The 26,644-nt window shown below is 41.4% G+C and overlaps 1 protein-coding gene across 4 annotated transcripts in view; it reads left to right on the top strand.

Annotated features, from left to right (window-relative positions):
- The window catches only part of ubr3 (ubiquitin protein ligase E3 component n-recognin 3), a 353,894-nt gene that overhangs the window by 16,257 nt on the left and 310,993 nt on the right, over positions 1 to 26,644 (top strand). For all 4 annotated transcript variants that reach the window (XM_078552128.1, XM_078552129.1, XM_078552130.1 and 1 more), the window contains exons 4-6: positions 18,560 to 18,703; positions 20,354 to 20,394; positions 24,573 to 24,639. In XM_078552128.1, the coding sequence (XP_078408254.1) occupies positions 18,560 to 18,703; positions 20,354 to 20,394; positions 24,573 to 24,639 (252 nt within the window). The remainder of the gene's footprint in view (positions 1 to 18,559; positions 18,704 to 20,353; positions 20,395 to 24,572; positions 24,640 to 26,644) is intronic.

Consider the following 26,644-nt stretch of genomic DNA (forward strand, 5'->3'; position numbering starts at 1 on the left):
TCTTAGCTCCTACTCTGTATGTTATCATTTTAGTATGCCCTACTGATCTACGCTTTCCCTGCTGACCTGGAAGGAATGTACCTCCACACACAATACGACGAGAATCTCCCCAACCTATCAAGACTGAAAGCCAAGACAATTGTGCGGTGTGGCATGCCCTGATCAGAGATCATCTATATGCTGATGAAGCTACAATAGTTGCCGAGACAGAAGACCAACTCCAAAGGTTCATGGATTTTCTGTCCCATGCTTGTCATGTTCTCCCTCACCATCATTGCCAAGAAAAGTGTAGTTATGGAAACAGTGTTCTGATCTGCCTGTGATCAACAACACACCACTGCAAATTCTGTTACCTTGAGTCCACAGTGACAGAAGAGCTGAGCATATGCATTGGAAACACAGCCACCAACTTTGGCTGACTAACAAAATGGGCGTGGAAATAAAACAAAAGACCCACAGACTTGCGATGCTTTGCCTGCGAGGACTGTCTCCTCAGCACATCGATGTATGGCAGCAAAGTTTGGACAACTTGCACTTACCAAGAACAAAGACTCAACTTCCATCTCTGGTGTTTATAATGCATCCTTGGCATTGCATGGAAAGATAATCTCACCAATGAAACAGTCCTTTTCTAGGGCCAAGCTTGCTAGTGCTAATCAAGCAAAGAAAACTTTGCTTGCATAAGCATGTGCACAGAATGGAAGATAGCCTTGAGGATGCAGCTATCCTGGAGGAGGAGGTGCCAAAAGATCAGGATGCCGATAGCTCAGATTCCAGGATGCTGACAAAAGAGACACAAGCCCTCAACATCAGTCACGACAAGTGGGAAACTCTAGCTGATTGTTGCAAATGGTGCTACCAGCTTTGGGCATACGTTCACCATCACAATATCATGGATTCAGAAGCTCCAAAGCAAATGCCAGCCTTGCAATAAAATGTCAACAGAGATCACCCCACACCACTGGCTAGGGACAACTTTGTGCAGCACTTGTGGCAAACTTTGAATGAGATGTGTAGCACATAATCTCATCTGGCCTCGCCAAAGTTCTGAGGCTGCATTCCCATTACCTCCTTGCAGTTGGAGGAATACCAACCAAAGGCAAATGTGTAATTTTGCTGCAAAGTCAGAGACTTTGAAAGCTGCAAGAAAGAAAACAGGCTGACCCTGCAATGTACACTACAAGCTTCCAATGAGGAGCTATACTCCATAATGCACAATAACAATTTAAATTTATATGGAACCTTTTTAATGTAAAATATGTCCCAAGGAGGGTCACAGATTGTAAAAGTGGATGCCCAGCCAAAGGAGATATTGGGTGTGGTGATCAAAAATGAGAAGAGGCATAGGGGTTTAGGAAGTAAATTCCAGAGTGTAGAACCAACAGAATTGGAGGTACAATTGTCAACGGTGAGGAGGTAGGGAAGACAAAAGAGGTCTAAGTTAAAGCAAAGGACAGCTTTGGGGGAGCGGTTGTAGATCTGAAGCAAGTTAGAGATGAGGAGGGGTGAAGTTGTGAACAGTTGGACTTGAACAAGAGAATGAGAATTTTCAATATGAATTTGAGCCAATATAGGTCAAGGACAGGGGTGATAAGTGAGTGGAAATTGCTGCAGATTAATGTTGAGGCAAGAGAATATTGTATAAACTGAAGTTTCCAGAAGATGAAGGAAGATATGTCATCCATAAAAGCATTGGAGATGATAAAGGATTTATCATAAGATCCCTGATCAGGGCATGCCGCACCGCACATTTATCTTGGCTTTCAGTCTTGATAGGTTAGGGAGATTCTCATCGTATTGTGTGTGTGGAGGAGGATATAAGGCTGAGGATTTCAACAGCAGATTGACGGAGAATGTCCAGTGGGTGATATTAAGGAAGAGAAAGAACCCCTCGTTTGTGATGGAGATGATAGCTTCTGTTCCTCTAAGTTTGGGGTTGAATAGGACTCCCAAGATTGTGAACAGTCTGGTTTGATCTGAAATAGTGTCTAGGGAGGGACTTGGCAAGGTAGGAGTTTGTGGTGGGAGGTTGAATGTGATAGCTTTGGTTTCCCAGTATTTAACTAGAGGAAATTGAGGTTAATGTAATAACAGATTTTGTTGAAACGTTTCCTAAGCACAGAATTATCGGAAGGATTGAGACAGATAATGGAGATGTCATCAATAAACATGTGGAACCTGACCCCATGCCTGCAGACGTCTGAGTAATATGAGGAAGAGGAGAGGGTGCAGAGGATTTTTGGTGGATGGGTATTCAAGATAATGATGCAGGAAGAGAGGTTTTGTTGGAAATTCTCCTGATTATGCTCAATAACTAAGAGTGGAATCAGGAGTTGGTGGAGAAAGATATGGTAGACTATGTCAAAGGCTGCAGAAAGAATGAGTTACTTTAGCCACAAGTAATGCTGTTTGTACCTTTTTTCTTTATGGCTCTTTTTGTGTTGAGAGGGGCTGAAATGTTAATGGCTCAAATAGAGAGCTGTTGGTGAGATGTGTTTGGATCTGGCAGGTGACAACATGTTCATGGACTTTGAAGAAAAAGGAGATGGGGCTGTAATTTGCAAGCACAGGTGTCAAGGGTGGGATTTTAAAGAAGACAGGAAAAGGGTTGTGGATAAGATCAACTTGGTGGCATGAGAGGTGAACTGGGTGGAGATTTGGCTTGTGTGTGAAAAGCAGAGTGGTCTCTATCATGGTGATCTGAGCTCCTTGTAAATTGAGGGGAGGGGTACTTGGTAAAGAAGAAAGGAGCCCAGATGATCCTATGGGGGATGGGACATATTTTTCTTGGAGTGGCCGTGTTGGTAATTGGGTTGAAAATTGGTAGTGATTGGTGAAAAACATGGACAGGGTGAAGTTTGAGGTCTTGTGAGTAGATAAAATTTGCATTGTAGGTAGCATGAAGTCAGCTTGCAGTATCCTTAATCCAATGTCTGGATTTGGAATCCATTGCAGATAGGGAGCCATTTGAAAGGAGGAACATTTAACAGGATTATGGAAGGTGGTTATCCAGGAGAATCGAAGGGCTGAGGTGGAGAGTGCAGCATGAGCCAGAAAAAATTGACTTTAGTCTTTAGAGAGGTGTGGGGTGACCTCTGGTGTCTGTAATAGCAGAGAATAGTGGGAAGAAAATTGAAGACAAAGTGCAGTAAAATGGAATTTGAGGTTATATCATTACAGCCCTTACTTCCTTGTAAGTTGTAATGTAATTATTCCTACTGAATTTAATGTTATTTATCATTGAAAATTCTTCCCTTGTATCTGAGAAATGGAAATTGACTGGGAGGACTGGTAAGGTCAATCAGGCACAAGAAATTTGACTATGTTTACAGCATTGTTTTATTTTCTCCTGTGTGTCTTATGTGCTTTTATTACTGTCTGCTTATCTGTGAGCTTCTGTCTCCTTTCCTTGTGCTCTGTTTTTCTTTTTGTCGGTGAGAGGTAGTGGCTGGCAGAGTGGGGAAGATAGATCTTCATGGTTCCAGATCAAGTTTCATGATTGACATGGAGTAATTGTGGCTTGTATGGCTGTGGCAGCTTAACAATATCTACTAGTTCATGCTGTTCCTTTTACTTCCTACAACTCCCCTGCTCCTTCTCCACCCTTGACACTTGATCTTTTACTTTTGTAGCCTTGTGTCCTCTATCCCCTTCAATTTCTGATTCCCTGTGATCTTTTGTGTTCCTTACCTATCCCTTGTCCTTGGAACATTTCTCCCATGCCCTATGCCCTGACCCTCCTGATTCCTTTACCTGATCAGCTCCAACTGCTCTTACTCCTTCCCTCTATTAGTTTGTTTGTTCTGCTTTCATTTCATATTTTTACTTGAGATTGCTAATTTGACCAACAGCTATTATGTTTTCAGCTTCAGGGTGATGGCACAGTCTAAGCATGTGCAGGATTTTCCATCATGTGTCAGTAGGATAGTGGCAACCTGATTCATAGCTGGAAGGATACAACATCTTGTGTGTAAGAGGATATCTGAAATTCTACAAGTTACTTGAAAACAAATCTGCAGAATGAATTTTTCAGGTAAAGCTTCATAGGTTAGCAACCATCTTTTTTCGCTGAGAGAGTGCAAAGCCGAGAGACAGCTGGGCATGAAAATATTTCCTCATCCTAGTTTGAATCCTTTTTAAACAAAAAAAAAAGTGATTGGAATTTGGAAACTTCTAAAGCAAACAAAAAGGGTTTGATTACCATCACCTGTCTTAATAGCTAGCAAATAAACATTGATTATTCATAGCTGTGCTGAAAGCATTTGAATCACTAGATTTATTAATTTGTTTTTTCAAATTCTACATGTACAGATGGGTAACAGATGCAGTAATTGCATGTGGCTACAGTGTAAGATATAGCTGCTGGTCTGTGGAAGAACCCCTACAGCCAGGAATGGGTTTTAGTATTTAGATCAGGGATGGTCATCATGTGGCTTAGTAGTGCTGGGTGAGGAATTGTTTTCAGGGTTGGGGGCAGGGTTGGTGGTTGTTGGGTGGTGTTTCCTCGGCTTTGGTAAGACGTAAAGAATGGGAGGAGGGGTGAAGTCCTAGATTAGTGTTTTTCTTCAATAACAACTTCACTGTATAGTGAAACATCCCAAGGCACTTCATAGGAGCATTCTAAAACAAATTTTGACATTGAGTCACAGAGATATTGGAGTTAATGACCGAAACCTTGGTCAAAGTGGTGGGTTTTAAAATGTCTTAAAGAAGATGTTTAGGAAGGAAATTATGGAGTTTAGGGTGTTGACAGTTGAAGGCATAGCCTCCAGCAGTGGATTGATTTTTTTAAAAAATGGGGATGCTGAAGAGGCCAAAATCGGAGAAATGCAGTTATCTGAATGTTGTGAGGCTGGAGAAGATTGCAGAGTTAGGGAAGAGTGAGGCTGTGGAGGGGGCTTGAAAACAATTGAGAATTTTTAAATTGTTGCTTAACCAGAGACCAGTGTAGGTCAGTGATTATTGGGGTGATGGGGCAATGAAACTTGGCGTGAGTTAAGACACAGGCAGCAAAGTTTTGGATGATCTCAAGTCACAAACAAACTCCATTTTGAAAGATAGCTCAGATTGAAAGCTTTGATTACCATTGCCTTCATTTCAATAGGGACTCTAAACAAGGATATTATTAAACAGGTGCAGGAAAGGGTACATCAAGAAATTTGGTTGCAACATGCACCACGTGACAAAAGTAGGAGAAGGGTTCAGGTATACTTTTAGAAGTTAGGCTAAAGATTAAAGAATAAGTTCTCCAAGAAGCAGTGGTCATAGAGGTCTACAGCACAGAAAAAGGCCCTTCGGCCCATCGAGTCTGTGCTGGTCAAACAAGTACCTAACTATTCTAATCCCATTTTCTAGCACATAGCCTTGTATGCCATAGCATTGCAAGTGCACATCCAAATACTTACGAGGGCATCTGCCTCTATCACCCTTTCGGGCAATGAGTTCCAGATTCCCACCACCCTCTGGGTGAAAAAATTCTTCCTCACATCCCCTCTAAACCTCCTGCCCCTTACCTTAAATCTATGGTCCCTGGTTATTGATCCCTCCACCAAGGGGAAAAGTTCCTTCCTGTCTACCCTATCTATGCCCCTCATAATTTTATACACCTCAATCATGTCCCCCCCCCAAATCCCCTCTGCTCCAGGGAAGATAACCCCAGTCTATCCAGTCTCTCTCCATAACTAAAACTCTCCAGCCCAGACAACGTCCTGGTAAATCTCCTCTGCACTCTCTCTAGTGCAATCTCATCCTTTTAATAATGCGGATTCCAGAACCGCACGCAATACTCTAGCTGTGGCCTAACCAGCATTTTATACAGTTCCAGCATAACCTCCCTGCTCTTATATTCTATGCCTTGGCTAATAAAGGCAAGTATCTCATATACCTTCTTAACCACCTTATCTAGCTGTCCTGCTACCTTAAGGGACCAGTGGACATGTACACCAAGGTCCCTCTGATCCTTGGTACTTCCCAGGGTCCTACCATTCATCACGTATTCCCATACCTTGTTTGTCTTGCCCAAGTACATCACCTCACACTTATCCGGATTAAATTCCATTTGCCACTGATCAACCCATCTGACCAGCCTGTCTATATCCTCCTGTAATCTAAGGCTATCCTCCTTACTATTTACCACCCCACCAATTTTCATGTCATCTGCGAACTTACTGATCAACCCTCCTACATTCAAGTCTAAATTGTTTATATATACCACAAACGGTATCCCTGTGTAACCCACACCCCTTGACATCACCCTCTGCTTCCTGCCACTCAGCCAATTCTGGATCGAATTTGCCAAATTGCCTTGGATCCCATGGGCTCTTAGCTTCGTTATCAGTCTCCTATGCGGGACCTTATCAAAAGCCTTGCTGAAGTCCAAGTAGACTACGTCAAATGCATTGCCCTCATCTACACACCTGGTCACCTCTACGAAAAATTCAATCATATTGGTCAGACATGACCTCTTAACAAAACCATGCTGACTATAGTCTCAAGATTATTCCCACTACCATGTGCTAGAATGTCTCAGAAACAGGAAGATAGTGCAAGTAAATGCATGGTTGAAGAAGTGGTGGAAGAGGGAGAACCCCAGATTCTTTTTTCCTTTATGTATGTATTTAAAAAAAAATTAAATGATAGGGATATCCTGGGTTCTTGGCTGCAAGAGACTTCGATCTCATAATACGCCTCCCTGTCTAAATCTCTGGCTGGTGCATTGATTTTAGTCCTGAGGCAGGAGGAGCCTATACAAGTGGGTGGGTTGCGCCTGAAGAGAGCTGGTACTAATATTTTCACAGGGCAATTATCTGGTGCTCTTGGGAAGGGTTTAAATTAATTTGGAAGCTGAGGGGAATGAGTGTTAATTGTAGATTTGTTGTATGCAGGTGATGGTCATTAACTGGAGATTCTTGGATGTTGTAATAAATAGGAAAAGTGTAACACTGTTGGGTGAGGGGTACATGCTTTATTTAATCTCTGTAAATAAAAGCTTTTAAAGTGTGTAAAATTTGGCTCCAGTTCTATCCTCTAAAGCCTGGCTTTCATGGTAGCGGATGATGATTAGCTAAAGGTGAAGGTTAAAGACTCAACATTTTTTTTCAGACTAAAGTATAATCCAGTAGCCATGGTGGAAAGTGGCAGAAAGCAAGTGGAGCATACCTCCACTATTGAGGTATGGTTACCCTTCAAATTTGTTGGACTCTGAGCCCTATGGCAAGTGGAATAATGAAGTGAATATGTGGACACTGGTTACAACCCCACCAAAGAGAAAATCAGGTGTGGCCCTGATTGTCACTTCTTCCTACAAGTAGTACAATGAGAATTATTCTGTGAGATGGATGTTTTACTTGGACAGGGGTGAAGGTTTGGACCTTCTGTTGTAGTTCTGGATGATATCTACAAGAAAGATGGTTTTGTCAAAATGTCTCATATGGCCAGTTTACTGGTTCTAACTGGTGTTTGGTTCTTTGAAAATGAGACTCTGGATTATGCCTGCCATTTCCAGGAATTATTCTGAACAAACAAAACATTCCGCAGTGGTACAAAAGTAGAGGACTCGATGATTTCCAGATTTTGAAATACTCCAGATACCAGGCGCAGGGGGCCAATGCAAAGGAAGGATTAAAGGCAAGTAGAAGGAGCATCTTTTAGCGGACCTGGCTATTACAGTGCAAGACAAATTTGGAGCAACAATTATCACAGTGTCTTTACAATGCAGGAGGCCATTTGGTTCATTCAGTCTGCACTGGCTCTCTGAAAGAGGATTCCACCTAGTCCCACTCCCCTGCCTTATCCCCGTAACCTTGCACATTATTTCTTTTCAGGTAGCAATCCAATTCCCTTTTGAATACCTTGATTGAACCTACCTCCACCGCCCTTTCAGGAAGTTTGTTCCAGACTCCAACCACTCTCTGGTTGAAAACATTTTTCCTGCCAATTATTTTGAATCTGTGCCCTCTAGTTCTCGATGTTCTCTTGAGTGTGAACAATTTCTCACTATTTACCCTGTCCATACCCAACAGGACCTTGGATACCTCTATCAAGTCCCCTTTCAGCTTTCTTTTCTCCAAGGAAAACATCTCATCTATCCTCATAGCTACAGTTCTTCATTCGGGGAATCGTCCTCGTCCTCGTCCTCCATCTCCAATACCTTCGCATCCTTACTCACGTACGGTGCCCAGCACTGGATGCAGCACTCCAGATGAGGCCTAACTAGTGCCATATACAAGTTCAACATGACCTCTTTTTAATACTTAATGCCACTATTAACAAAGCCTAAGATACTATATGCTTTATTAACTGCTGTCTCAACATGCTCTGACATCTTCAATGATCTATGTATTTATACACAAAGGTCCCTCTGACCCTGTGCACCTTTTTAGAGGCTCTCCCCTTCAACCATATCACCATATTTTTCCTGTCAAAATGAATCGCCGCACTTCTCTGCTTTGAACTTCATCTGCCGCTTGTCTGCCCAATCCACCAACATGTCTGCCTTTTTGAAGTTCAAGGCTATTCCCATCACAGTTCACAACATTTCCAATCTTTGTGTCATCTGTAAATTTTGAATCATGCCCTGCACATCAATCTAGTTCATTATGGACGAATGAATCCTAGGACTGTGCGTGAACAGTTAATAAGTACTTCAGGTGTGTTCAGAACATCATTATGCAGTGAACAGTCAATAGTCAAAGGGCAGGTTCATGATAATGATCTATGATGAAGAAAATTCTGAGGGAGAGGATGAAGATAATGGTATGACCTGAATATGTTGTTAGGACTAAAACTTGTGAATCCAGTGATGAATGTGTTAGCCACAGACTCCTTTTAACTGCAGTACTAGGTAATGTTTGTACTTTGACAGTATGTGGGACAGATTAGTTGAAATGTTATCTTGACTCACTAAGTAGTGGGGATCGATGCAAGGTTAAGGAATGTATAAGTACTCCTTGCTTTATGTTTGGTGATGACAACAGATTGTGATCACTGAAGAGTTGTAATTCCATGTAAAATAGCTGGAGTAAGCCATTTTCTAAGTAATGAGGTAGTCTCAAGTGGCGTGTTTCTGCTGTTGAATAAACCTTCTGTGACCAAGGCGCAAATGAAACTTGACATGGAGCATGAAAATGCAATCGCGTTTGGAAAGTCCAAGTATCCAAGGACGGCTCCACTTCCCATTGTAAGCATTCCAATGGCACATGCCTTTAACAAGGTAGTTGCCATGGATCAAAATGTATAGTATAAAGACAGAGATGTATTCATCCTACATTTTGTAGACTTGGCAACCAGAATTAGCCTTTCTACAGTAATACATAGTAAGGACAAATGGTTATAGACAGAATTGTGGAGAAATCGATGGGAACTGGACATGGGACACCAGCGATGTTTCTGACTGACAATGGAGGAGAATTTGTGAATGACAAGTTAGAGACTTGTGTGAAACATATTCATGACCATCATGGAGGAGATGGTGGCATAGTATTATTGTCACTGGACTAGTAATCCAGAGACCCAGGATAATACCCGGGGACCTGGGTTTGAATCCCATCATGGCAGAATTTGAATTCAATAAAAGTCTGGAATTAAAAGTCTAATGATGACCATGAAACCACTGTTGATTGTTGTAATAACCTTCCCTATAGAGGAGGAATTCTGCCATCCTTGCATGTGACTCCAGATCCACAACAATTTTTGGTTGATTCTTAACTGCCCTCTGAAATAGCAAGCCATTGTGTTATAAACTGCTACAAAGTTCATTCAGCGTCGACTTGGGCACTGGAAAGAATGGCAAACTCAGCCCTGTTGACCCCGCAAAGTCCTCCTTTTCTAACATCTGGGGGTTTGTGCCAAAGTTGGGAAAGCTGTTCCACAGACTAGTCAAGCAACAGCATAGCAACGCTGACATAGTCCTACTCACGAATCATACCTTACAGATAATGTTTCAGACACCACCATCATCATCCCTGAGGATACCCTCCACTGTGTGTGGCACTACCACTCTGCTAACTTCAGACACATCTAGCAACTGAAGACTGGGCATCTATGAGGTGCTGTGGGTGCATGTCCCACAGGACAGACCCAGCAGAGGTGGTGGCACAGTGATATACAGTCCTGAAAGACTCTTGACCCCATGAAGTCTCATGGCACCAAACATGGGCAAGGAAATCTGCTGATTACCATGTACTGCCCCCCTTGGCTGATGAATCAGTGTTCTTCCATGTTGAGTACCATTTCGAGGAAGCACTGAAGGTGGCAAGGGTGTAGAATGTACTCTGTGTGGGGGACTTGTCCATCACCCAGAGTGGCTTGGTAGCACAACAACTGGCCGAGTCATAAAGGACATAGCAGGTAGACTGGGGTTTGCAGCAGGTGGTGATGGGAACCAATAAGAGGGAAAAACATACTTGACCTCAACCTCACCAATCTGCCTGCCGCAGATGGATCTGTCCATGACAGCATCAGTAGGAGTGGCCACCACACATTCCTTGTGGAGATGAAATTTCACCTTCACATTGAGGATACCCTCCCATTGTGTTGTGTGCCACTACCACTGCTGAAGTTTTAACACATCTAGCAGCTCGACTGGGCATCCATTAGGTGCTGTGGACCATCAGCAGCAGAATTGCACTCAACCAAAATCTGTAACCTCCTAGCCTGGCATATCCCCACTCTGCCGTTACCACCAAGCCGAGGGAACAATCTTGGTTCAGTGAAGAGTGCAGGAGGGCAGGCCAGGAGCAATGCCAGGCATACCTAAAATGAGTGTCAATCTGGTGAATCTAGTGATAGACAGGGCTAAGCGATCCCACAACCAACAGATCAAATCTAAGCTCTGCAGTCCTCCTGCCACATCCATTCGTGAGTGGTGGTGGACAATTAAACAACTCACTGGAGGGGGAGGCTCCACAAATATCCCCATCCTCCATGATGGGGGAGCCCAGCACATCAATGCAAAAGATGAGGATGAAGCATTTGCAACAATCTTCAGCCAGAAGTGCCGAGTGGATTATCCACCTCTGCTTCCTCCTGGAGGTCCCACGCATCTCAGATGCCCGTCTTCAGCCAATTCGATTCACTCCAAATGATACCAAACGGCTGAAGGCACTGGATACTGCAAAGGCTATGGGCCCTGATAATATTCCAGCAATAGTACTAAAGACTTGTGCTTCAGAACTTGCCGTGCCCCTAGCCAATCTGTTCCAGTACAGCTAAACACTGGTATCTACCCGGCAATGTGGAAAATTGCCAAGATGTGTCTGTACACAGAAGGCAAGACAAACCCAACCCGGCCAATTACTACCCCATCAGCCTACTCTCGATCATCTGTAAAAGGAAGGGGTCATCAACAGTGCTATCAAACAGCATTTGCTTAGCAATAACTTGCTCACTGATGCTCAGTTTGGGTTCTGCCAGGGCCACTCAGCTCTTGACCTCATTATAGCCTTGGTTCAAACATGGACAAAGCAGCTGAACTCCAGAGGTGAGGTGTGAGTGACTGCCTTTAACATTGAGGCAGCATTTGACTGACTGGGGCATCAAGGATCCCTAGCAAAACTGGAGTTGATGGGAATTGGGGTGGGGGTGGAAAAGCTCTGCTGGTTGGATTCATTCCTAGCACAAAGGAAGATGGTTGTTGGTCAGTCATCTCAATTCCAGAACATCACTGCAGTTCCTCAGGGCAGTGTCCTATACCTAACTATCTTCAGCTACTTCATCAATGACCTTCCTTCCATCATAAGGTCAGAAGTGGGAATGTTCGATTGCACAGTGTTCTGCACCATTCGCGACTCCTCATGTACTGAAGCAGTCCATGTTCAAATGCAGCAAGACCTGGACAATATCCAGGCTTGGGCTGACAAGTGGAAAGTAGTTTTGTGCCATGCAAGTGCCAGGCAATGACCATCTCCAACAAGAGAGAATCTAACCATTGCCTCTTGACATTCAATGGCATTACTATTGCTGAATCCCCCACTGTCAACATCGTAGGGGGGGTTACCATTGACCAGAAACTGAACTGGACTAGCCATATAAATACTGTGGCTGCAAGAGCAGGTCAGAGGTTAGGAATCATGCGGTGACTAACTCACCTCATGACTCCCCAAAGCCTCTTCACCTACAAGGCACAAGTCAGGAGTGTGATGGAATACGCCCCACTTGCCTGGATGAGTGCAGCTCCAGTAACACTCGAGGCTTGATACTATCAAGGACAAAGCAACCCGCTTGATTGGCACCCCATCCACAAATATTCGCTCCCTCCAACACTGACTCGGTGGCAGATCTACAAGGTGCATTGCAGGAACTCACCAAGGCTTCTTAGACAGCACGTTTCAGACCCACGACCACTACCATTTTGGAAGGACATGGGTAGAAGACGCATGGGAGCACCACCACCTCGAAGTTCCCCTCCAAGCCACACACCATCCTGACTTGGAAATATTTTGCCATTCCTTCACTGTCGCTGGGTCACAATCCGGGAACTCCCTCTCTAACAGCACTGTGGGTGTATCAACAGCACTATGGGTGTACCTACACCACATGGACTGCAGCAGTTCAAGAAGGCAGCTCACCACCACCTTCTCAAGGGCAATTAGGGATGTGCAATAAATGCCTGCCCAGCCAGCGATGCCCACATCCAATGAGTGAATGGGAAAAAAAAATCACAACTAAGTCATTTTTGGCAATGGACTTTGATAGAAATTGTCAGTAGTCAATTAAATGTTATAATAATAAAAAAAAAAATTAGCTGATGAGCTGGACTGGAAGTTGACAAGGTGATCCATGCAAAGAATTCACTCAATTGGAGAATATAGTCCCTATCAATAGTTCTATCGGCAAAATCCCAAATTGCCTTCTGTGCTGTGCAGTAATCTCCTGCCCTAGAGGAACTGCAGCTATTTGCATTTTTTCCCCTGCATATTTGAATGCTTTACATGCAGGAAATGGGTTTTTATCAAGGCTGAGATCTGAGAACATTCAGAGAGCACTGAGGAATCATATCATTTGTGCCATTAAGACTCCAGGAGACTTGGGATGCTTTAAAAGATGGGATCATAAGAAATGGAAAGACCTTGCTATAGTAATAGGTTGTGTTGATGAGAGAGTACTTATCAATCATGGCGATAAAGCTATTTAATGTTCATTCTAATTACAGAATTAATGACAACCCCCAGACTGAGCAGCTGATAGAAGTAAACAAGATACATTGTACTGCAAAATTCATGATTTTGTGATGAAGGCCCTGAGGAATGCAAAGTGGTAGATCAAGGGCTGGATAGTGATAATCTAAATTATCATGGCACACATGATAGCTATCGCATCCACATGGGTACTCGGGTGGCATGCATTCCAGAAGGGATCCAGTGATTTAGAGGGTTGTGAAAATTGTGGAACATATAGGAAAAGTTATTGGCAAGTTTTTAAATTTTGGTTGAGTTATCAGGATGATGGCCAGGAGCTGAGGTCCATAGACTGGCAGAATGATATGGAAGAGTGGAAAGTAAGAGTGTAGTGCACATACTCATGGTGAACCTAGATTGGATAGTAATGGCTCAGAACACACCTACCAGAAGCAGAAGTCCTCATGATAAGTTTTGGTGACTGCCAATAAATGTGAGGATAAATGAATCACAGAAGCAAAACAAAGGGAATGAGATGAGTTGGAAAGTGTATATTTTGATATACCAGGTAAGGGACAGAGCTTTGCACCTGTAATAAAAACAAAATGCTGGAATAGCTCAGCAGGTCTAGCGGCATTTGTGGAGAGAGAAACAGTTAATGTTACGAGTCCCAATATGATTTCTTTAGAACATTAACTCTGTTTTTCTCTCCACAGATACTGACAGACCTGTTGAGCTTTTTTTTAGCATTTTCTGTTTTCATTTCCAATCTCCAGCATCCAGTGTTTTGCTTTTACTTTGTCATATCACTAGTCCACTTAAAATAAGTCTGCCTGTTCAGATGCAAGTAAAAAATTCCATAGTATGTTTCTGAAAAACGGCAGCAGCCTTCACCCAATATCCTGGCCAACGTTCTTCAATCTGTCCTTCTCTTGACTGTTGAAAAATAATAGCTTTTCGTCTTCTAGTTTTTTTAATTTTGGGGAAAACAAGCACAAAGACTACAATGGCCTGAGAAAAGACACATTGACGTTTTTATTGAGAAAAGTGAATTGTCTTTCTAAGTAACTTATTTTTCTGTAATCAGAGGAGAATAGTTGGTGTAATTACCATCTGAGTTACTTTTTCTCTTACATTATCAATTTTATTTTCAATCTAGGTCTGAAAATGCCAGAAAGTAGTTTTTTTTTTAACACATGTTGGAGAATTGTTTTGACTAATTTGGAAAAACATCTGCTGAAAAATCTGAATGCAGAATGAGAAAATATGTACTTCAGATTATAGCCCATCTCTTGCTCATGGAGCAACTTGGCATATTACATAGGTTCAGACTGTGGAATTTTGGGATATTTGGCGCCTGGATGTAATTGATAATTACATGATGAGTTGATGACATCTCTGCTCTTGGGGAAGAATATAAATTTCAATCCCAGGTTTACATATAGTTTAAAAACAAAGCTTTTATTAAATTGACCTTTTATTATGGGCATCAGAAATTTTCTTTTAAGGAAGAAATGCAGCTTAAAAAGCTCTTTGAATTATTTAATTAGTTCAACTTATTTCACTTATTAGCAGTATTACTGATGTGTTATTGAGGATTGGTTGTTTTCATTAATCCTGAGTAGTTTATCATTGGATGTTTAGCTACCCACTTTTCTCATTTGTTCAATTGTTGCTGATTTACAAAGGTGCAATTTGAACCACTCAAATGTTAATCTTTGCATTCATAATTATGGGGGCTGATGACTGACTTAGGTAATTCTGTCCATATTTTTGTGAAAACTAAATCTGATATAATAAACTAATAGGAAATGTTGGAAGTGCATGCGAAGTTGGTCAGCATCTATAGTGAAACAACAACTGATTGATTAGCTTGCTGAATGACCCTTCATTAGAATTGAAGTCTGAAAAATATACAAACAGTTCCCAACTGGTAACAGGTGATTATTTACCTTGAAAATGAACAATAATTACAGTGTAGGAAGACATCTCATTTGGCTTTAATGTGATTTTCAAATTTCAGCAGTAGTTGTCAACCTTCTTGGCTTCTAAGGTTTCCCCCCTCCCACCGCCACCCTGATGTTGCTAAAATTTCCATGGAACCCTCATAAGACGAGCACGTTTCTTATAAAACAGTTATACAATTAGTTGTGCTATTTTTCTCTCACTTTGTGAAACCTGTCACTGTGCTGAGCACAGACATCAAGACAGAGCATGTGGAGATCATCCTCGATATTCATCCTGGCTAAGTGTAGCTGAAGTTGGTAAAGTTGTTGAAAACCACTTGGAAGAGGCACTGAGGGTAGCACAGGCACAGAATGTACTCTGAGCGGTAGACTTCAAAGTCTACCACCAAGAATAGCAGCACTACTACAGACTGAGCTGGTGAGCCCTGAAGGGCATGGTTATTGGACTGGGCCTGTAGCCCATGGTGAGAACACTAACATGAGGAAAAGCCTACTTGATCTTGTCAGAGAGTCATAACAGCACAGGAGGTTATTCGGCCCATCAACTGTATGCTAGCTCTCTGTGGAACAATCTGGTCAGTCCCACTCCATCATTCTATTCCCATAGCTGTACAAGTATATTTCCTTCAAGTGACCATCAAGATTCCTTTTGAATTCATTGATTTTCTCTGCTTCTATTGTTCTCAAAGACAGCAACTTGCAGGTCATTACCACTTGCTGCTTATCCTCTTTGTCCCTAATAGGCTACCCCTTTTACTATTCACATGCTGGTGCAAGGTTTTTGGGTTTCCTTTTCTGGCAGGAGATGGCAGTTAACATAAGTGCTAAGTAGCTGATCCATCTTGGCTTCTTCCTGATGTCCCCAGAATCACACATGCCAGTTTTCAGCCAATTTGATTTACTCCATGTGTGGTTAAGAAACAACTGAAGGCCCTGGATGTAGCAAAGCATTTGTGCCCCAACTGCATCCTGGCTGTAGTGCTGAGGACTGGTATTCAGAAATAGCCATGCCCTAGCCAAGCTGTTGCAGTACAGCTACAGTACTGATGTCTATCTGACAATGTGGAAAATTACCCAGGTGCCGCCTCCTCCACAAACAGCAGGACAAATCCATTCTGGCCAATAACTGGCCCAGTAGCCTAACTGCAATCATCAGCAGAGTGACCTGCTCACCAATGCTCAATTTGGGTTCCCCTAGAGCCAACTGGCTCCAGAACTTATGTTCAAACTGAGACAAAAGAGTTGAATTCCAGAGGTGAGGCAAGCGTGACTGTCCTTGACATCAAAATGGTATTTGACCATGTGTGGCAGTAGGAGCCCTAGTAAAGTCAATGGGGGTTGGGGGGAATCACTACTTTGGCTGGAATCATAGCTAGCACAAAGGAATATGGTTGTGGACAATCATAGCCAGAACCAGGGCAGTAGGCATGTGGGAACACTAGCTGCAAGTGGTCCACTGAGTCAAACACCATTGTGACTCGGAAATTTATTGTCATTCCTTCATTGTCTCTGGGTGAAAATCCTTGACTTCCCTCCCTAACAGCACTGTGGGTGTACCTACATAATATGGACTTCAGCAGGTGGGTTCCACTTGAGGGCAGTTAGGGTTTGGCGATTAAATGTTGGCCTTGCCAATGATGTCCACCTCCCATGATCAAATTACAAAAGCAGTGTTACTAGAGCCGATAAGAATGCCGATGAGACTGATGACCTTACCGGCTTTAGCTTCTCTTGTTTGCTACTAAAGAACTGAGCCACGCCTGCCCACCAAGTCTGGATATCATCTTGACATCCAGGGTCTAAAGTGATAGTGGGCTGTTGTTTGGGGACTTAGGGCTGGGAGGTTAAGCTCTATGGCCTGGATACTGTAACCCTTGGGAATTGACATTAACTGCAAACACAAAATACACAGGCATGTAAGCAGTAGACTGCCCTTCTGTGTTACTAACATCTTTAAAATAGCCTTTTTTAGAAAAAGAGGGTTAGCTTTATCTGAAATTCCTTTGAGATTTCCCCTCTAGCTTTTCTTGAAATAATTTTGAAAGAATAACTGAGCAGAAACTTCAAGAAGCTTAAGGAAAATATTCCATCACCACTACTGACTGAACTGTACTGATGCATCCTGAGAAGTTGGATATATTGCCGGTGGTGAGAGTGCACATTTCAAATTTAGCTCACGGCAACACAGCTCTGGGCAGAGATATCAAGACCAAGCTCACATTTTGTGGAGGATGGGCCTTCAAGCAATAACTTCAACTATGGCATTAAAAGAAATAAATGACAGTCCAATTGATAGATTTAATTGGGTTATTGTGATTTTTTTTTTTGTTGTTTTTTTAAGTCCATCTTTTGGGCAAGAGAGATTTAAGTTTCCAATGGATGACAGAAGATAGCCGACACAAGCACTTTGGGTGATTGTAGGAAAAAGCATCACCCAGTAGCCAGTTTGTGGATTTGTAGGTTGACAAGTTTGTATGGGCAGCCTGTATTACAAATGGTGATGTAAGACTTAAAATAGTAATAAGTTGACATGAGTAATAGTGGGAGATAATGTTTTGTAGACCAAATATGTCTGCTGATGTAAGAGATATATTATGTAGTTTTACTAGGAACATTGATTTCTCAGCATTGAGAAAAAAGGATGGGATCTTGGTATAGTGGTGTTTTGAGACAGATCCCAGGATTTGAGAACAGTATAGTAGACCCTAGGATTTAGGATAATGGGAGAAGGGGTCCTGGGGTAAAGAGGCTGCTGGAATCCAGCAGTAATAGTGAAGTGTGACGGGTATGTCCTGAAGCATTGAGGGGAAGAAAAGGCTGGCAACGTTTGTGGGTGGGACTGCTGTCTGGTAAGAGAAAATGCAAAAATGAAAAATGACTTCAAAATTGGGGCTGTTTTCATTAGAACAGAGGAGATTCTAGTGTGATTTGGTAAAGGGATTAAAAATTATGAAGTTGTGGGATGAGAGTTTCCATTGAATGGGGTGGGGTTGGAGCCTAGAACGATGGGACATAGATACAAACTTAAATGTATGACATTTAGGAGAAAGAGCTGGCCAACTTTTTTATTACACTGTGGGCTGAGAAATGCACGAGCAGAGCTTGGCGCAGTGACACTGCCAATGTTTAAAAATAGGTTAGATGGGTGGTTGAAGGAGAGGAGAATAAAGGATTTAGGTGCAGGGCAGGTTTATTGGATTAAAACGACAGATTATGTGGACAATAGACATTACAATGAAAGCCTGTTTCTTTATTATAAATTTTATGTTGTAACAATTTAGTGGCTGCCAGAATCCTTTATATGAGTTTGATACGCAGTAGTTTGTCAACCTGAATAGCTATATGTAGAGCTAACGTAATGTATGGTGGATGAGATCCAGTACTGACTGTTGCTGTTAGGTCTGCGCTGTGGGTCTTTTGAAGTTTTTTTGATACTGAAAATTTATTTGGCTGAAAGATGCTTTTGTTTCCCTTAAGGCACTGGAGAAAAGACATATGCGAAGAAAAATTACGAAAAGTATTTGGCAGCATTAAAAGGCTCTGGTCTAGTTTCTTCTGAGGAACGCTCTGTGACATCTGTGCTAGATCAAATGGCAGGAGCAAGTAATGTTACTATTTTGGGTAAGTAACACCTTTGTGAAGGTTTGACAGTGTTGAATCAAAAAAGATTATACAGATGGGTGTTATTGTGACAGGTATAAATGTCTCATTTATTTTCTGTAAGATATGTCTATGTCTCTATATTTGGTTGAAATAGCCTGACCTCTATGCAGATGTCTCTCCAAAAGGGAATATTCACCTATGATTAGATGAATTGGGCAGCAAGTGTCACAATGACTGACTGCCATTAATTTGATGGCCAGTCTGTCAAAGAGGAACACTTTTTTTGAAGCCAGAATTCCTTTCTTTCAGAATTGGATACATAATGAGCAATTTCTGTATCTTCAGCTTATTTATAAAAGAGATTTTGATATTCTAGTACCTCAGCTTATACTTCAAAGCAGCAAAGAGGTATAGCTATTGCCTTGATTTGTGGTTAGATGAAATATTTCATGAATCATGTTCTGAGATCTAGAATTTCTAAATTTCATTTTTTTGGAACAGATACTTCAATTTTAATATAAGGTTTTGTAACCTGGTACAAATCTTAATTGGATCAACTTCAACAATGTGCATTAACTGCTTGTCTCTTGAAATTACTCAATTTATGTACATAATTAATTTGGCGATCTAACCTTGGTCATCTGAAGTAGTGGCAATCTTACTTGTGAATCTATTTCTTCAGGACATGTTCCAGATTACTCTGGGCCCACTTTCGCTTTTGTTCATATGCTGAGAAGAACAATTTTTTGTATCTAACACTAATAAGTATCTCAGTCATGTATGAAAAATATCAGGTAGACAACTGCACTGGAGTTTTGCAGAGAATGAGTTTGTAAAGGTGCAGTGAAGGCTAGTTGGTGGCCATTTAATTATTGGCTGCCTTGCCCTTGCAAATGCAATGATTGAAAATTACTTTGCCAGAGCCTTGGTATGACTTTATCCCCCATAAGTGATTTATGGTGAAAGGGTGGTGGAAGCAAATTTCAAAATGAAATTGGAAAAATGCTTGGTTTTGTTCTGTAGTTTAATTTGCATAATTCTAAGGTTTATGCAGTAAAAATAATTTTCTATTTTTGATGTTGGAAAAAAGGCCAGCACATGGGGAAGATCTCCTAATGCCTTCCTTGAACAACTTGAACAACCAGACAAAGCCTAATTTTAACATGTCATCAAATTTAATATCTCATTCCTTCAGCACTGCACAAGAATGTCAGCCTAGTTATATGTGCTGAAGTCCTTGAATGGGACCTGAATCCAGAACTTTCTGGTTTAGAGGCAAAATTCCTGCTAACTGAGCCAAGTTGATCCATGTACACATTTGAAGCATTTTCTTTGTTTGCAGTAGCCCAGGTTAAAAATGAATAAATTATATGTATTCCTTATTTTAGATGGTGATACTCAATAGCTATTTGAATGGGGAATTCCTGTCCCCCAATGTGGGACCTACACAAACCACTTCTCTCCTACACTGTTCGTAAGAATTTTGATGGCTACCAATTTTTATTTAGTAGCATAAGGGGTCTTATATACATTCAGTTTGTTCAAGATTGTTGTGCTCAAAAGTGATGAAATAATCATGTTTAGATTTTTTCATCCTATATTGGGTTGCTATTTTTCCTCATCAGCAATTCAGCTAACGGTTTGGTATGTTTCTTTTTATCTTGAAAGGTGCAACAGCAGGAACAGGACAGATGGACTCTTCTGATGAGGTAGTTTAAATATAAAAACTGGGAAATTGATGAAGCAGTTTGGATGCTAATGTTTTACCTTCAGAACCAATGATATTCAAAGTCGGTCTAGTATGATGAATGTCTCCCTTTTATGATGATTCAAAGAATCTTGTGTGGAAATGAATTTTAGTTTCAGCCCTGTTCTTAGCATGGGGGTACAAGCACAAAACTGTCCTCGGTTTGGCACAAATCATCACCAAATTGGTAATCTTGGAGGCCATAGGGTAATCTGTTTGGGAAATGAAAAATGTCTCACTACTTTAGTCAATCTTTTTATAAGCCATTAGCATGACATTTGCTGAATTTTCATCTTTTTAATGTATAATTTTATGTGAGCTAAATGGAAGTTGAGTCCATGTAGTTTCCATTTTGTTTCTAACCCTCAAGATAATTATAGATGAGGCAATCCATTAGATCAATCCTAATTCTTCATATGTAAAAAGAATTAGAAATCACTTGTACAAATGCAAAATATTGTGGATGTTGGAAATCTGAAATTTAAAAAATGCTGCAAATACTTAGCACGTCGGCCAGCATCTGTGGAGAAAAACCAGAGTTAACAGTTCAGGCCGAGATGACCTTTCATCAGAAATCATTTAGAAATCACTTGTTGTTGACCTCAGTGTAGTGATAATCAGTGAAGGTTGTCTTTTAACTCTCTTTGGGCATTCTCAATTTCAGATGGGTTAGGAGATGCACATAAATGCTGCTTACTCCAATAGATTATAAAACATTATTTTGTCACCAGGTCCCCCGGATAGAACTGAATGAGTCTTATTGGTGTGCAAACTTCAAGGGCTATTTTTTTCAAAAGCATTCACGACTTGGTTATTTGATTGAAAGGTTATCAGGAACTTATTACAGTACAATTTACCATAGGTATATAAACCGAAGCAAATAACAGTTTGGAGTGTTTTAGAAGTATGGTGCAAGTTGTTAGTGCTTCCTGCATGTGAAGGTGTTATCAAATTTATATCGGTGGAGATAATTTAGGTTGAAAATACATCTGTGAAAATTGAAGAAGTAGCACAGTACTTTTCATTTATTCATGATGCTCCAAAGTACTTTACAAGTGAATTAAGACATACATAAGAACATATGCATAAGGAGCAGCAGTAGACCACTCGGCCCCTTGAGCCTGCTCCACCGTTCAACAAGATCATGGTTGATCTGATTGTAACCTAACTTCACATTTCTGCCTACCCTGATAACCTTTCACCCTCTTATCAACAATCTGTCTACCTCTGCCTTAAAAATATTCAAAGACTCTGCTTCCGCCACCTTTCGAGGAAGAGAATTCCAAAGGCTCATGACCCTCTGAGAGAAAAAAATTCTCCTCATCTGTCTTTAATGGAAGACCCCTTCTTTTTAAACAGTAACCCCTAGTTCTAAATTCTCCCACAAGGGGTAACATCCTTAACACATCCACTCCTCAGGATGTTATGTTTCAATCAAGTCACCTCTTATTCTTCTAAACTCCAGCAAAAACAAGCATAGTCTGCCCAACCTTTCCTCAAAACAACCTGCCTATTCCAGGTATTAGTCTAGTAAACCATCTCTGAACTGCTTCCCAATGCATTTACATCCCCCCCCTTAAATAAGGAGAACAATACTGTATACAGTAGTCCAGATGTGGCCTCGCCAATGTCCTGTATAAGTGAATCATAACCTCCCTACTTTTGTTTTCAATTCCCCTCGCAATAAACAATAACATTCTATTAGCTTTCCTAATTACTTGCTATACCTGCATACTAACCTTTTGCGATTCATGCACTAGGACACCCAGATCCCTCTGCATCTCGGAGCTCTGATATCTCTCACCATTTAGATAATGTGCTTGCTTTTTATTCTTCCTGCCAGAATGGACAATTTTACATTTTCCAACATTATACTCCATTTGCCAGATCTTTGCCTACTCACAACCTATCTATATCCTTTTATAGCCTCCTTATGCCCTTTTCACAACTTACTTTCTCACCTATCTTTGTGTCATCAGCAAATTTAGCAACCATACCTTCAGTCCCTTCATCCAAGTTGCTTATATAAATTGTAAAAAGTTGAGGCCCAGCACTGATCCCTGTGGCACACCACTCACTACATCTTGCCAACCAGAAAAAGATCCATTTATGCCTACTGTTTCCTGTTAGCTAGCAAATCTTTTATCCATGCCAATATGTTACCACCACCTTTTATTTTTTCGCAATAACCTTCGATGTGGCAATATATCAAATAACTTCTGGAAATCCAAGCACAGTACATCCACCGGTTCCCCTTTATGGACAGAATGTGTTACCACTTCAAAGAACTCCAATTAATTGGTTAAACATGATTTACCTTTCACAAAACCATTTTGACCCTACCCTGAATTTTTCCCAAGTGCTCTGCTATAAAGTCTTTAATATTAGCTTCTAACATTTTTCCCTATTACAGATGTTAAGCTAAATGACCCGTAGTTTCCTGCTTTCTGTCTCCCTCCCTTTTTGAATAAATGAGTTACATTTGCTATTTTCCAATCTACTGGTATCCTCCCTGAATTTTGGAAAATTAAAACCAATGCATCAACTACCTCACTAGCCACATCTTTTAAGATTATAGGATGAAGTCCATTAGGACCTGGGTACATGTCAGCCCGCACCTCCAACAATTTGCTCAGTACCACTTCCCTGGTGATTGTAATTTTCTTGAGTACCTCCTTCCCTTCCATTTCCTGATTTACAGCTATTCCTGGGATGTTACTTGTATCCTCTATCGTGAAGACCAATGCAAATTACCTGTTAAATTCATCTGTCATCTCCTTATTTGCCACTATTAATTCCCAGACTCACTTTCTATAGGATCAACGCTCACTTTGATAACTATTTTCTCTTTTAAATACCTATAAAAACTCTTACCATCAGTTTTTATATTTCTAGCTAGCTTTCTCTCATACTCTAATTTTTCCATCCTTACTAATCAGTGAGTCATTCTTTGCTGTTTTATATACCCTGTCTAATCTGCTGACCTGCCACCCATCTTTGTGCAATTATATGCTTTTTCTTTAATTTTGGTACTATTTTTAACTTTTTGGAGTACAGTGTACAGTTATGTAGCTAAATTGCACAGAGCAAGATCCAGATGACAGCAACTGTATAAGTGTTTACTTAATCTTATTTTCATGTTGTTGGTTGAGGGAGGGCTATTGTCCAAAATACTGAAAGAGCTCCCTACTCATTAGATAATGCCTTGGGATCTTTGACTTCCATCTGAGCTGACAGACAAATGAAGTCTATACTTAAAGTCTCATCTAAAAGACAGCATTTCCAGCAACACACTACTCAGTAATGTACTGAAGGGTCATCTTAGATTATATGATTCAGTATGTGGAAAATGTAAACCTGCAACCTTCTAATTCAGGGATGAAATTGCTACCAACTGATTAAGGTTAATTATTTGTGACTTCACAGGAAAACATATGGAATTGCAGAATCAAATCTAAATTGCCGAAAATCCCTTAATTACATGCAATAAAAAATGAATTTGATTTTGTCACTATAAACCAGTGGATCTAAGTCCCATCCATTTAGAATATGAAATGCATTCTCAAACACTGATTTAAAAATGTAATTCTGAGATTTTTCAAATACTCAAAATAATTAATTTTGTCACTGTTAAGTAATGGTCTTGTTTTAATTCAAAACTGGGGTGGCTCTATCAAGCTATTTTGCATGCTTGATAGAAATGTACAATTCATTAATATTTTGCCCCATTTCCTTCAAAAGGTAATTTACAACAACTCTCTAGCAGGGCAAAAATTAAATTAAGGGAGGTGGGTTTAATTTTTCGAACATAAGAACAAGGAGCAGGATTAGGCTATTCAGCTCCTCGAGCCTGCTCTGCCATTTAATAAGATCATGGCTGATCTGATAGTAACCTGAAATCTGCATCCCACCTACTGCTGATAACCTATCACCCCCTTGCTTGCCAAGAATCTGTCCACCTCTGCCTTAAAAATATTCAAAGACTCTGCTTCCACCACCTTTTCAGAAAGAGAGTTCCAAAGACTCATGGCCCTCTGAGTGAAAATATTTTGCCTCATCTGTTTTAAAGGGTGACCCCTTATTTTTAAACAGTGACCCTTAACAGACCCTTTCCTTAACAGACATTCCTTCATTTTTCAGGAGGAGCAGGATGGAAGTCAAGGTATTGGCAAACGGAAGAGGGTTAAACTCTCCAACAGCACCAAAGGTATATTTTGTTAAAGACCTTATTGCTAATGGTTAGTGATTTATAAGTAATGATTTTATGGAATCATTGCTATTGATGGATCTGCATTTTCTTTGTCACCCTTCCTCTACTCATGAACGTGTTGAATCAATGGCTTCTGTTTCCTCAGGTACTAGTTATGGCCAAAGTGGCCATTGTTCATGGGTCAGCCTTAAGTGTAGAAGGCATCACAGTCTGATCTATTCTATGATGTTCACATACACTGTCTATATGTACAACAGTATATTTTTACTTCCCTGAAGCTAGTGTTCTGTGTTTGTTGTTTGTGATATGATCTCCTTCGCAGTGTGGAAACCAGCGACAGCTTAATTCATTTGTTCTGCTTGTAAGTGCAACCGCAACCTACCTGTGGCTGTCCTCTTTAACTCTCCCTCCCATTTGCACTGACTGTGTCATTGTTATTGTACATTGTTCTAGTTAAACCAATTCCCAGCTAGCAGGACAGTCTCATCTTTCTCTTAGGCACCCTGCAATTCTGTGGTTTTAATATTGATCTCAGACTTTACTTTGAAAATAAAGATATAACTAAAAAACTCTGAAGGACAAACAGAAAATGCTGGAAACACTGAACAGGACAAGAAGCACCTGTGAGAAAGAAACTCTCGGTGCAGACCATTCTTAAAACTGCACCTAAAATGTTAACTGATCTGTTCTATTAGATGATGCCTGAGTTGTCACTTAGTTTCTGTTTTTGTGGTGTGTTAGTTTCAAACCTGTTTTAATTTTAGTGGGAGGCGATGGTGTAGTGGTATTGTTGCTGGATTAGCAATCCAGAGACCCAGGATAATGCTCTGGGGACCCGGGTTCAGATCCCGCCATGGCAGCTCTGCAAATCTGGAATTAAAAGTCTAATGATGACCATTGTTGATTGTTGTAAAAACCTATCTGGTTCACTAATGTCCTTTAGGGAAGGAAATCTATCATCCTTACCTGGCCTGACTCCAGACCCCCAACAATGTGGTTGACTCTTAAATGCCCTCTGAAATGGCCTAGCAAGCCACTCAGTTGTAACAAATCGCTACAAAGTCAGAAAAAAACGAATGAAACTGGATGGACCACCTGGCATTGACCTAGGCACTGGAAACTACAATGGCAATCTTAACCCTGTCGACCCTACTAATATCTGGGAGCTAGTGCTGACATTGGGAGAGCTGTCTCATAGACTAGTCAATCCTCATGGAATCATACCTTACAGATAATGTCCCAGACACCACCATCACCATCCCCAGGTATGCCCTGTCCCACCGGCAGGACAGACCCAGCAGAGGTGGCGGCACAGTGGTATACAGTTGGGAGGGAATTGCCCTGGGAGTCCTCAACATCGACTCCGGACCCCATGAAGTCTCATGGCATCAGGTCAAACATGGGCAAGGAAATCTCCTGTTGATTACCACGTACAGTTGAGGGAGGGTGGATGAATCAGTACTCCTTCACGTTGAACACCACTTGGAGGAAGCAGAGGGTGGCAAGGGTGCACTCTGGGTGGGAGACTTCAATATCCATCACCAAGAGTGGCTCGGTAGCACCACTACTGACCAAGCTGGCCGAGTCCTAAATGACATTGCTGCAAACCCAGTCTAGCAGCTGGTGGTGAGGGAACCAACAAGAGGGAAAAGTGTACCTCATCCTCACCAACCTGCCTGCCACAGGTGCATCTGACAGTATTGGTGGCAGTGACTGCCGCACAGTCATTGTGGAGACGAAGTCCCGCCTTCACATTGATGATACCCTCCATTGCGTTCTGTGGCACTATCACTGTGCTAAATGGGATAGATTTCGAACAGATCTAGCAACTTGAGACTGGGCATCCATGAGGCACTGAGAGCCTTCAGCAGCAGCCGAATTGTACTTGAACTCAATCTGTAACCTCATGGCCTGGCATATCCCCCACTCTCCATTACCATCAAGCCAGGGGATCAACCCTGCTTCAATGAAGAGTGCAGGAGGGCATGCCAGGAGCAACACT

This window comes from Cetorhinus maximus, chromosome 11, assembly GCF_964194155.1.
Source record: "Cetorhinus maximus chromosome 11, sCetMax3.hap1.1, whole genome shotgun sequence".
Lineage (NCBI taxonomy): Eukaryota > Metazoa > Chordata > Chondrichthyes > Lamniformes > Cetorhinidae > Cetorhinus > Cetorhinus maximus.